Raw genomic sequence first — 14257 nt, 5'->3', positions numbered from 1 at the left:
ACTTCTTTGGACATAAGAATGATTTTGCAGGCACCACACTCCTTTTGGATGTATGAATGACTTCCAGGCACCACACTCCTTTGGATATATGAATGACTTCCTGGCACCACACTCCTTTGGATATATGAATGATTTCCAGGCAACACACTCCTTTGGATGTGTGTATGACTCCCGGGCATCATATTTCTTTGGACGTATGAATGATTTCCAGGCACCACACTCCTTTAGACATGAATTATTTCTAGGCACAACACTCCTTTGGATGTATGAATGATTTCCAGGCCCCACACTTCTTTGGATATATGAATGACTCCCAGGCACCACACTTATTTGGAGGTATGTGATTTCCAGGCACCACACTCTTTTGGACGTATGAATGACTCCCAGGCACCACACTCATTTTGGACTTACGAATGACTTCCAGGCACCACACTCATTTGGACATATGAATGACTCCCAGGCATCACACTCCTTTTGGATGTATGAATGACTCCCAGGCATCACACTCCTTTTGGATGTATGAATGACTCCCAGGCATCACACTCCTTTTGGATGTATGAAGGATTTCCAGGCACCACACTCCTTTGGACTTATGAATGACTCCCAGGCATCACACTCTTTTTGGATGAATTAATGATTTCCAGGCACCACACTCCTTTGGACATATGAATGCTTTCCATGCATCACACTCCTTTGGACGTATGAATGATTTCCATGCACCACACTCCTTTGGATGTATGATTGTCGCCCGGGCACCACACTCCTTTTGTATGCATGAATTATGAGTTACCAAACTCCTTTTCTTTAAAGAAGCATGTTGCTCCCTTACGTGTGTATATGAACTAAGGTTGATATCAATTTGTGCTGTGAGAGATTATCTTTACATTACTAACATATTGGATACCAACTTGTACTATACACACGGATCTCTGTGCTGCCCAAAGCTGTATTTTCTTACACCTTAGTTATGCATCGTAATAATGAACATATGAATGACTCCCTGGCACCACACTCCTTTGGGCGTATGAATGACTCCCAGGCACCACACTCCTATGGACGTATGAATGATTTCCAGGCACCACACTCCTATGGACGTATGAATGATTTCCAGGCACCACACTCCTTTGGACTTATGAATGACTTCCAGGCACCACACTCATTTTGGACTTATGAATGACTCCCAGGCATCACACTCCTTTTGGATGAATTAATGATTTTCAGACACCACACTCCTTTGTACATATGAATGATTTCCATTCACCACACTCCTTTGGATGTATGAATGATTTCCAGGCACCACACTCATTTGGACGTATGAATGTCTCCGGGGCACCACACTCCTTTGGATGCATGAATTATGAGGTACCAAACTCCTTTTCTTTAAAGAAGCATGTTGTTCCCTTACATGTGTATATGAACTAAGGTTGATATCAATTTGTGCTGTGAGAGATTATCTTTACATTACTATACACACATGTCTCTGTGCTGCCCAAAGCTGGGTTTTCTTACACCTTAGTTATGCATTGTAATAATGAACATATGAATGACTCTCAGGCACCACACTCCTTTGGACGTATGCATGATTTCCGGGCACCACACTCCTTTGGACATATGAATGACTCTCAGGCACCACACTCCTTTGGACGTACGAATGACTCCCAGGCACACATTTCTTTGGACGTATGAATGACTTCCAAGCACCACATTCCTTTGGACGAATTAATGACTTCCAGGCACCACACTTCTTTGGACATAGGAATGATTTTTCAGGCACCACACTCCTTTTGGATGTATGAATGACTTCCTGGCACCACACTCCTTTGGATATATGAATGACTTCCAGGCACCACACTTCTTTGGACATATGAATAATTTACAGGCACCACACTCCTTTAGACATATGAATGATTTACAGGCACCACACTCATTTGGAAGTATGAATGACTCTCTGCGCCATATTTCTTTGGACGTTTGAATGATTTCCAGGCACCACACTCCTTTGGATGTATGAATGATTTCCAGGCACAACACTCCTTTGGATGTATGAATGACTTCTATACACCACACTTATTTGGTCTAAAAGAAAAGAACACAGAGGCGCCCAATGGCCTAATACCAAACACACAAGGTGGGTATCAGTATGCAAGAAATATACTCACAAACAAACTGCACCCTAAGGTGCAAGATAGCAGACTGGAACCTCACAGTTGCCCAGCAAACTGAATAAGCCTAGCCGGAAATCCAAAGAGGAATCCTCGCCTGTGGGGTCCAAAGTGTTCCTAGAAGGAGGGATACAGAGCCAACATAGCCCAGCACAGTTTTGTACAAAATGTGTGTATGAAGGAAATAGGCACACTTACATATTTCTAAGCACCTCCAGGTGCAATAACCACAGGCTGGAGCTTCTCAGCTGCCCAGCTGACTGGTTCCAAAGGTTTCAGCAAACAAAAAATTGTTCCCAAAAAGACTCAGGGATAAAGAATATCTCCAGATAAAACACAGCAGCAAGTGTACAAATAAAAAATACTTTATTAACAGCAACGCGTTTCTCAGCCTCTATGTGGCTGTTTCCTCAGGCTAATGAATAAAAATAATTAACATACACTTGCTATATAAAACACATAAAAGAAACTGATTGGAGGAATATTGATAGGAATCATGTGTATGCAATCCAATTAACATAGTTGCTATGGAAACCCTGGTAAACATACAGAGTGATCTAGCCAGTAACACTGTGTTATTTAAACAATGAAATAAAATGTATGAATGATTTCCAGGCACCACACTCCTTTGGAGGTATGAATGATTTCCAGGCACCACACTCTTTTTGGACGTATGAATGACTCCCAGGCAGCACACTCATTTGGATATATGAATGACTCCCAGGCACCACACTCATTTGGACGTATGAATGACTCCCAGGCACCACACTCATTTGGATGTATGAATGATTTCCATGCACCACACTCATTTTGGACTTATGAATGACTCCCAGGCACCACACTCATTTGGACGTATGAATGACTCCCAGGCACCACACTCATTTGGATGTATGAATGATTTCCATGCACCACACTCATTTTGGACTTATGAATGACTCCCAGGCACCACACTCATTTGGATGTATGAATGATTTCCAGGCACCACATTCATTTTGGACTTATGAATGACTGCCAGGCACCACATTCATTTTGGACTTATGAATGACTGCCAGGCATCACACTCCTTTTGGATGAATGAATGATTTCCAGGCACCACCTTTGGACATATTAATGATTTCCATGCACCACACTCCTTTGGATGTATGAACAATTTCCAGGCGCCACACTCATTTGGGCATATGAATGTCTCCGGGGGAACCACACTCCTTTGGATGCATTAATGATGAGGTACCAAACTCCTTTTCTTTTAAGAAGCATGTTGCTCCCTTATGTGTGTGTATATGAACTAAGGTTGATATCAATTTGTGCTGTGAGAGCTTATCTTTACACTACTTACATATTGGATAACAGCTGTAACAAAATCTGACAAACTCCCTTTATTATTCCTATGTAGAGTTTCCAGCCCAATTGATGGCAAATTGATGGAGTCAGTGACAAGTGTCAAGATATTCCATGGTTCTGAATACAAAGCTAACGGAAAAGTTATTCGATGGACTGAGGTAGGAAAATGCCCAGAAGTCTGAAGACAACCAGTCTATCTATATAGGTTGAGGTGTAAATTCTGTGATTAGAGTAACATATATGTTCTGCTTGCTACTGGCAGAAAAGTCTTTTCTTTTTTAAGACACTATGAGTCCACGGATCATCTTAATTACTAATGGGATATTCACCTCCTGGTCAGCAGGAGGAGGCAAAGAGCTCCTCCCTTCCCTCCCACTCCAGTCATTCTCTTTGCCTACGTTAGTGATAGGAAGAGGTAAAGTGTGTTGTTAGATTAAATTCTTCAATCAAGATTTTATTATTTCTCTTGTTAAGTGTGTTCAGTCCACGGGTCATCCATTACTTATGGGATATATTCTCCTTCCCAACAGGAAGTTGCAAGAGGATCACCCAAGCAGAGCTGCTATATAGCTCCTCCCCTCACATGTCATATCCAGTCATTCTCTTGCAAGTCTCAACAAAGAAGGAGGTCGCGAGAGGAGATAGGAGTTTTTTACTTAATTATTCTTCAATCAAAAGTTTGTTATTTTAAATGGCACCGGAGTGTGCTGTTTCTTCTGTTATGTGTGATCAGTCCACGGGTCATCATTACTTCTGGGATATAACTCCTCCCCAACAGGAAATGCAAGAGGATTCACCCAGCAGAGCTGCATATAGCTCCTCCCCTCTACGTCAGTCCCAGTCATTCTCTTGCACCCAACGACTAGATAGGATGTGTGAGAGGACTATGGTGATTATACTTAGTTTTTATGACTTCAATCAAAAGTTTGTTATTTTACAATAGCACCGGAGCGTGTTATTACTTCTCTGGCAGAGTTTGAGGAAGAATCTACCAGAGTTTTTTACTATGATTTTAACCGGAGTAGTTAAGATCATATTGCTGTTCTCGGCCATCTGAGGGAGGTAAAAGCTTCAGATCAGGGGACAGCGGGCAGATGAATCTGCATTGAGGTATGTTGCAGTTTTTATTTTCTGAATGGAATTGATGAGAAAATCCTGCCATACCGTTATAATGACATGTATGTATACACTTCAGTATTCTGGGGATGGTATTTCACCGGAACTACTCTGTTAAAAGTCACTAATCCTTTTAATAAGTATTTATCATGTTAAACGTTTTTGCTGGAATGTAGAATCGTTTACATTTCTGAGGTACTGAGTGAATAAATATTTGGGCATTATTTTCCACTTGGCAGTTGTTTGGTTTTAATTGTGACAGTTTCGTTTCTCTTCACTGCTGTGTGTGAGGGGGAGGGCCGTTTTTGGCGCTCTTTGCTACGCATCAAAAAATTCAAGTCAGTTACTCTTATTTTTCCTGCATGATCCGGTTCATCTCTGACAGATCTCAGGGGTCTTCAAACTTCTTTGGAGGGAGGTAGATTCTCTCAGCAGAGCTGTGAGAATTTTATATTGACTGTGAATAAAAACGTTGCTCTGTAATATTTATGTCAAATTTAATTATTGTTATTTTACTAATGGGAACAAACCTTTGCTAAAAGTTGTGTTGTTTTAAAGTTTGATGCCATAACTGTTTTTCAGTTCATTATTTCAACTGTCATTTAATCGTTTAGTACCTCTTTGAGGCACAGTACGTTTTTGCTAAAAAAGATTCTAACCAAGTTGCAAGTTTATTGCTAGTGTGTTAAACATGTCTGACTCAGAGGAAGATATCTGTGTCATTTGTTCCAATGCCAAGGTGGAGCCCAATAGAAATTTATGTACTAACTGTATTGATGCTACTTTAAATAAAAGTCAATCTGTACAATGTGAACAAATTTCACCAAACAGCGAGGGGAGAGTTATGCCGACTAACTCGCCTCACGCGGCAGTACCTGCATCTCCCGCCCGGGAGGTGCGTGATATTATGGCGCCTAGTACATCTGGGCGACCATTACAGATAACATTACAAGATATGGCTACTGTTATGACTGAAGTTTTGTCTAAATTACCAGAACTAAGAGGCAAGCGTGATCACTCTGGGGTGAGAACAGAGTGCGCTGACAATACTAGGGCCATGTCTGATACTGCGTCACAGCTTGCAGAGCATGAGGACGGAGAGCTTCATTCTGTGGGTGACGGTTCTGATCCAAACAGATTGGATTCAGATATTTCAAATTTTAAATTTAAATTGGAGAACCTCCGTGTTTTACTAGGGGAGGTCTTAGCAGCTCTCAATGATTGTAACACCGTTGCAATACCAGAGAAACTGTGTAGGTTGGATAAATACTTTGCGGTACCGGCGAGTACTGACGTTTTTCCTATACCTAAGAGACTAACTGAAATTGTTACTAAGGAGTGGGATAGACCCGGTGTGCCGTTCTCACCCCCTCCAATATTTAGAAAGATGTTTCCAATAGACGCCACCACTCGGGACTTATGGCAAACGGTCCCTAAGGTGGAGGGAGCAGTTTCTACTTTAGCTAAGCGTACCACTATCCCGGTGGAGGATAGCTGTGCCTTTTCAGATCCAATGGATAAAAAACTAGAGGGTTACCTTAAGAAAATGTTTGTTCAACAAGGTTTTATATTGCAACCCCTTGCATGTATCGCGCCGATTACGGCTGCGGCAGCATTTTGGATTGAGTCTCTGGAAGAGAACCTTAACTCATCTACGCTAGACGACATTACGGACAGGCTTAGAGTCCTTAAACTAGCTAATTCATTCATTTCGGAGGCCGTAGTACATTTAACTAAACTTACGGCTAAGAACTCAGGATTCGCCATACAGGCACGTAGGGCGCTGTGGCTAAAATCCTGGTCAGCTGATGTTACTTCTAAGTCCAAATTACTTAATATACCTTTCAAGGGGCAGTCTTTATTTGGGCCCGGTTTGAAAGAAATTATCGCTGACATTACAGGAGGTAAGGGCCACGCCCTACCTCAAGACAAAGCCAAAGCTAAGGCTAGACAGTCTAATTTTCGTCCCTTTCGGAATTTCAAAACAGGAGCAGCATCAACCTCCACTGCACCAAAACAGGAGGGAGCTGTTGCTCGTTACAGGCAAGGCTGGAAGCCTAACCAGTCCTGGAACAAGAGCAAGCAGGCCAGGAAACCTGCTGCTGCCCCAAAGACAGCATGAACCGAGAGCCCCCGATCCGAGACCGGATCTAGTGGGGGGCAAACTTTCTCTCTTCGCCCAGGCCTGGGCAAGAGATGTTCAGGATCCCTGGGCGCTAGAGATCATATCTCAGGGATACCTTCTAGACTTCAAATTATCTCCCCCAAGAGGGAGATTTCATCTGTCAAGGTTGTCAACAAACCAGATAAAGAAAGAAGCGTTTCTACGCTGTGTACAAGATCTGTTATTAATGGGAGTGATCCATCCGGTTCCGCGGTCGGAACAAGGACAAGGGTTCTACTCAAACCTGTTTGTGGTTCCCAAAAAAGAGGGAACTTTCAGGCCAATCTTAGATTTAAAGATTCTAAACAAATTCCTAAGAGTTCCATCGTTCAAAATGGAAACTATTCGGACTATCTTACCCATGATCCAAAAGGGTCAGTACATGACCACAGTGGATTTAAAAGATGCTTACCTTCACATACCGATTCACAAGGATCATCACCGGTATCTAAGGTTTGCCTTCTTAGACAGGCACTACCAGTTTGTAGCTCTTCCATTCGGATTGGCTACGGCTCCAAGAATCTTCACAAAGGTTCTGGGTGCCCTTCTGGCGGTACTAAGACCGCGAGGGATTTCGGTAGCTCCGTACCTAGACGACATTCTAATACAAGCTTCAAGCTTTCAAACTGCCAAGTCTCATACAGAGTTAGTTCTGGCATTTCTAAGGTCGCATGGATGGAAAGTGAACGAAAAGAAGAGTTCTCTTTTTCCTCTCACAAGAGTTCCATTCTTGGGGACTCTTATAGATTCTGTAGAAATGAAGATTTACCTGACAGAAGACAGGTTAACAAAACTTCAAAATGCATGCCGTGTCCTTCATTCCATTCAACACCCGTCAGTAGCTCAATGCATGGAGGTGATCGGCTTAATGGTAGCGGCAATGGACATAGTACCTTTTGCACGCCTACACCTCAGACCGCTGCAATTGTGCATGCTAAGTCAGTGGAATGGGGATTACTCAGATTTGTCCCCTACTCTGAATCTGAATCAAGAGACCAGAAATTCTCTTCTATGGTGGCTTTATCGGCCACACCTGTCCAGGGGGATGCCATTCAGCAGGCCAGACTGGACAATTGTAACAACAGACGCCAGCCTACTAGGTTGGGGCGCTGTCTGGAATTCTCTGAAGGCTCAGGGACTATGGAATCAGGAGGAGAGTCTCCTTCCAATAAACATCCTGGAATTGAGAGCAGTTCTCAATGCCCTTCTGGCTTGGCCCCAATTAACAGCTCGGGGGTTCATCAGGTTTCAGTCGGACAACATCACGACTGTAGCTTACATCAACCATCAGGGAGGGACAAGAAGCTCCCTAGCAATGATGGAAGTATCAAAGATAATTCGCTGGGCAGAGTCTCACTCTTGCCACCTATCAGCAATCCACATCCCGGGAGTGGAGAACTGGGAGGCGGATTTCTTGAGTCGCCAGACTTTTCATCCGGGGGAGTGGGAACTTCATCCGGAGGTCTTTGCCCAAATACTTCGACGTTGGGGCAAACCAGAGATAGATCTCATGGCGTCTCGCCAGAACGCCAAACTTCCTCTCTACGGGTCCAGATCCAGGGATCCGGGAGTGGTTCTGATAGATGCTTTGACAGCACCTTGGAACTTCGGGATGGCTTATGTGTTCCCACCCTTCCCGCTGCTTCCTCGATTGATTGCCAAAATCAAACAGGAGAGAGCATCAGTGATTCTAATAGCACCTGCATGGCCACGCAGGACTTGGTATGCAGATCTAGTGGACATGTCATCCTGTCCGCCTTGGTCTCTACCTCTAAGACAGGACCTTCTGATACAGGGTCCATTCAAACATCAAAATCTAACTTCTCTGAAGCTGACTGCTTGGAAATTGAACGCTTGATTTTATCAAAACGTGGTTTTTCTGAGTCGGTTATTGATACCCTGATACAGGCTAGGAAGCCTGTTACCAGAAGGATTTACCATAAAATATGGCGTAAATACCTATACTGGTGCGAATCCAAAGGTTACTCTTGGAGTAAGGTTAGGATCGCTAGGATATTGTCCTTTCTACAAGAAGGTTTAGAAAAGGGTCTATCAGCTAGTTCATTAAAGGGACAGATTTCAGCTCTGTCCATCTTATTACACAGGCGTCTGTCAGAAAATCCAGACGTCCAGGCCTTTTGTCAGGCTTTAGCTAGGATCAAGCCTGTGTTTAAAGCTGTTGCTCCGCCATGGAGTTTAAACTTAGTTCTTAACGTTTTACAGGGTGTTCCGTTTGAACCCCTTCATTCCATTGATATAAAATTGTTATCTTGGAAAGTTCTGTTTTTAATGGCTATTTCCTCGGCTCGAAGAGTCTCTGAGTTATCAGCCTTACATTGTGATTCTCCTTATCTGATTTTTCACTCAGACAAGGTAGTTCTGCGTACTAAACCTGGGTTCTTACCTAAGGTAGTCACTAACAGGAATATCAATCAAGAGATTGTTGTTCCATCCTTGTGTCCAAATCCTTCTTCAAAGAAGGAACGTCTTCTACACAATCTGGATGTAGTTCGTGCCCTCAAGTTCTACTTGCAGGCAACTAAAGATTTTCGCCAAACTTCTTCCCTGTTTGTCGTTTATTCTGGGCAGAGGAGAGGTCAAAAAGCTTCTGCTACCTCTCTCTCTTTTTGGCTTCGTAGCATAATACGTTTAGCCTATGAGACTGCTGGACAGCAGCCTCCTGAAAGAATTACAGCTCACTCACTAGAGCTGTGGCTTCCACTTGGGCCTTTAAGAATGAGGCCTCTGTTGAACAGATTTGCAAGGCTGCAACTTGGTCTTCGCTTCATACTTTTTCCAAATTTTACAAATTTGACACTTTTGCTTCTTCGGAGGCTATTTTTGGGAGAAAGGTTCTTCAGGCAGTGGTTCCTTCTGTATAATGAGCCTGCCTATCCCTCCCGTCATCCGTGTACTTTTGCTTTGGTATTGGTATCCCAGAAGTAATGATGACCCGTGGACTGATCACACATAACAGAAGAAAACATAATTTATGCTTACCTGATAAATTCCTTTCTTCTGTTGTGTGATCAGTCCACGGCCCGCCCTGTTTTAAGGCAGGTAAATATCTTTTAAATTATACTCCAGTCACCACTTCACCCTTGGTTACTCCTTTCTCGTTGATTCTTGGTCGAATGACTGGGACTGACGTAGAGGGGAGGAGCTATATGCAGCTCTGCTGGGTGAATCCTCTTGCATTTCCTGTTGGGGAGGAGTTATATCCCAGAAGTAATGATGACCCGTGGACTGATCACACAACAGAAGAAAGGAATTTATCAGGTAAGCATAAATTATGTTTTTTCTATCTCAGGCAGTATTTGGAAGAAGAACCTCCCTGCGTTTTTTTTCTATGATCTTAGCAGACGTAACTAAGATCCACTGGCTGTTCTCGACATTCTGAGGAGTGGGGTAACTTCAGAAACTGGGAATAGCATGCGGGGTCCTCCGCAAATGAGGTATGTACAGTACATTATTTTCTGGGAATGGAATTGACTAAGAAAATACTGCTGTTACCGTATGATGTAAGTACAGCCTTAAATGCAGTAGTGGCAACTGGTATCAGGCTGATAAATGTATGCGCAGTCGAGTTATTTTCTAGGGACTAGAATTTGACTGAGAAAATGCTGTTAAAACTGAAATAATACTTAAGCCTTATCTGCAGTGGTAGCGACTGGTAGCAGGCTTAGTGATAACTTTGCATGACATTGGAAAATGTTGTTTTTTAATAAAACGTTTACTGGTATGTTATTCGTTTTTGTGAGGTACTTTGGTGATAAATCTCTTTGGGCATGATTTTTTCCACATGGCTAACATATATTTTCTGCATGGAAACCGTTATATCAGGGCTCCCACTGTTGTAATAGGAGTGGGAGGGACCTTGTTTTAGCGATTTGTTGCGCAGTTAAAATTCTAGCACAGTCTTCCTGCTTCTTCCTCCTTGATCCAGGACGTCTCTAGAGAGCTCAGGGGTCTGTAAAATTCATTTTTGAGGGAGGTAATCAGTCACAGCAGATCTGTGACAGTGTGCTTGACTGTGATTAAAAGCGTTAAATCTTAATTGATATCCGTTTTATCCGTTTTGGGTATTGAGGGGTTAATCATCCTTTTGCTAATGGGTGCAATCCTCTGCTAATAATGCACTTCTTGTTAACAATTGTTTAATTATATCTGTATTTTTGAAGCGCTGCAGCGTTTTTTATATTGCTTGTAAACTTATTGAAAGTGATTTCCAAGCTTGCTAGTTTCATTGCTAAGTCTGTTTAAACATGTCTGATTCAGAGGAAACTGTTTGTTCATCATGTTCAAAAGCCAATGTGGAGCCCAATAGAACGATGTGTACCAATTGTATTGATATTGCTTTGAATAAAAGTCAATCTGTACCGATAGAGAAACTATCACCAGACAACGAGGGGGAAGTTATGCCGCCTAACTCTCCTCACGTGTCAGTACCTGCGTCTCCCGCTCGGGAGATGCGTAGGATTGAGACGCCAAGTACATCTAGGCCCTTACAAATCACTTTACATGATATGGCTAATGTTATGAAAGAAGTATTATATAATATGCCCGAATTAAGGGGCAAGCGCGATAGCTCTGGGTTAAGGACAGAGCGCGCTGATGACATGAGAGCCATGTCTGATACTACGTCACAATTTGCAGAACATGAAGACGGTGAGCTTCATTCTGTCGGTGACGGTTCTGATCCGGGGAGACCAGATTCGGAAATTTCAAATTTTAAATTTAAGCTTGAGAACCTCTGTGTGTTACTAGGGGAGGTGTTAGCGGCTCTGAATGATTGCGACACGGTGGCAATTCCAGAGAAAATGTGTAGGTTGGATAGATACTATGCGGTACCGGTGTGTACTGACGTCTTTCCTATACCAAAAAAACTTACAGAAATTATTAGTAAGGAGTGGGATAGACCCGGTGTGCCTTTTTCCCCTCCCCCGATATTTAGAAAAATGTTTCCTATAGACGCCACCACACGAGACTTATGGCAGACGGTCCCTAAGGTGGAGGGAGCAGTTTCTACTTTAGCCAAGCGTACCACTATCCCGGTGGAGGATAGCTGTGCTTTCTCAGATCCAATGGATAAAAAATTAGAGGGTTATCTTAAGAAAATGTTTGTTCAACAGGGTTTTATATTGCAGCCTCTTGCATGCATTGCGCCTGTCACGGCTGCAGCGGCATTCTGGTTTGAGTCTCTGGAAGAGGCGATTCGCACAGCGCCATTGGATGAGGCTTTGTGCAAAGTTAGAACCCTTAAGCAAGCTAATGCGTTTGTTTCAGATGCCGTAGTACATCTAACCAAACTTACGGCTAAAAATTCCGGATTCGCCATACAGCTGCGCAGAGCGCTCTGGCTTAAATCCTGGTCAGCGGATGTAACTTCCAAGTCTAAGCTACTTAACATTCCTTTCAAAGGGCAGACCTTATTCGGGCCCGGCTTGAAGGAAATTATTGCTGACATTACGGGAGGTAAAGGCCACGCCCTTCCTCAGGACAGGGCCAAACCAAAGGCCAAACAGTCTAATTTTCGTGCCTTTCGTAACTTCAAGGCAGGAGCAGCATCAACTTCCTCCGCTCCAAAACAGGAAGGAACTACTGCTCGTTACAGACAGGGTTGGAAAGGCAACCAGTCATGGAACAAGGGCAAGCAGGCCAGAAAGCCTACTCCCGCCCCTAAGACAGCATGAAGACAGGGCCCCCTATCCGGAGACGGATTTAGTGGGGGGCAGACTTTCTCTCTTCGCCCAGGCTTGGGCAAGAGATGTGCAGGATCCCTGGACGTTGAAGATTATATCTCAGGGATACCTTCTGGATTTCAAAACCTCTCCTCCACAAGGGAGGTTCCATCTATCGAGGTTATCAACAAACCTAGTAAAGAGAGAGGCATTTCTACAATGTGTACAAGACCTCTTAATCATGGGAGTGATCCACTCAGTTCCGCGATCGGAACAGGGACAAGGATTTTACACAAATCTATTCGTGGTTCCCAAAAAAGAGGGAACCTTCAGACCAATCTTGGACTTAAAGATCTTAAACAAATTCCTAAGGGTACCATCGTTCAAGATGGAAACCATTCGAACCATCCTACCCATGATCCAAGAGGGTCAATATATGACCACAGTGGACTTAAAGGATGCTTACCTTCACATACCGATTCACAAAGATCATTATCGGTACCTAAGGTTTGCCTTTCTAGACAGGCATTACCAGTTTGTGGCTCTTCCCTTCGGGTTAGCCACGGCCCCGAGAATTTTTACGAAGGTTCTGGGTTCACTTCTGGCGGTACTAAGACCACGAGGCATAGCGGTGGCTCCGTACCTAGACGACATTCTGATACAAGCGTCAAGTTTTCAGAATGCAAAGTCTCATACAGAGATAGTTCTAGCATTTCTGAGGTCGCTTGGGTGGAAAGTGAACGTGGAAAAGAGTTCTCTGTTACCACTCACAAGGGTTCCTTTTCTAGGGACTCTTATAGATTCTGTAGAGATGAAGATTTACCTGACGGAGTCCAGGTTATCAAAGATTCTCAATGCTTGCCGTGTCCTTCATTCCGTTCCAAGCCCATCAGTAGCTCAGTGCATGGAGGTAATCGGCTTAATGGTCGCGGCAATGGACATAGTGCCATTTGCGCGCCTGCATCTCAGACCGCTGCAACTATGCATGCTCAGTCAATGGAACAGGGATTATTCAGATCTGTCCCCTTTGCTACATCTGGACCAGGAGACCAGAGATTCTCTTCTCTGGTGGTTGTCACCGGTTCATCTGTCCAAAGGAATGACCTTTCGCAGGCCAGATTGGACGATTGTAACAACGGATGCCAGCCTTCTAGGCTGGGGAGCAGTCTGGAATTCCCTGAAGGCTCAGGGATCGTGGACTCAGGAGGAGAAACTCCTTCCAATAAACATTCTAGAATTAAGAGCAATATTCAATGCTCTTCTAGCTTGGCCTCAGTTAGCAAAACTGAGGTTCATCAGATTTCAGTCGGACAATATCACGACTGTGGCTTACATCAATCATCAAGGGGGAACCAGGAGTTCCCTAGCGATGTTGGAAGTCTCGAAGATAATTCGCTGGGCAGAGTCTCACTCTTGCCACCTGTCAGCGATTTACTTCCCAGGCGTAGAGAACTGGGAGGCGGATTTCCTAAGTCGCCAGACTTTTCATCCGGGAGAGTGGGAACTTCACCCGGAGGTATTTGCTCAACTGATTCGTCGTTGGGGCAAACCGGATCTGGATCTCATGGCATCTCGCCAGAAGGCGAAGCTTCCTTGTTACGGATCCAGGTCCAGTGACCCGGGAGCGGTGCTGGTAGATGCATTAGCAGCCCCTTGGGTTTTCAACATAGCTTATGTGTTTCCACCATTTCCGTTGCTACCTCGACTGATTGCCAGGATCAAACAGGAGAAGGCATCGGTAATTCTGATAGCGCCTGCGTGGCCACGCAGGACCTGGTATGCAGACCTAGTGG

At 43.9% G+C, this 14257-nt stretch overlaps 1 protein-coding gene across 3 annotated transcripts in view; it reads left to right on the top strand.

Moving 5' to 3' along the window:
- ZFYVE9 (zinc finger FYVE-type containing 9) overlaps nt 1-14257 on the top strand; it is a 227687-nt gene that overhangs the window by 177289 nt on the left and 36141 nt on the right. For all 3 annotated transcript variants that reach the window (XM_053693478.1, XM_053693477.1, XM_053693479.1), the window contains exon 16: nt 3556-3661. In XM_053693478.1, coding sequence (XP_053549453.1) covers nt 3556-3661 — 106 coding nt within the window. The remainder of the gene's footprint in view (nt 1-3555; nt 3662-14257) is intronic.

The sequence above is a fragment of the Bombina bombina genome, chromosome 10 (genome assembly GCF_027579735.1).
Source record: "Bombina bombina isolate aBomBom1 chromosome 10, aBomBom1.pri, whole genome shotgun sequence".
NCBI lineage: Eukaryota > Metazoa > Chordata > Amphibia > Anura > Bombinatoridae > Bombina > Bombina bombina.
This window is presented reverse-complemented; position numbering and strand designations above follow the sequence as displayed.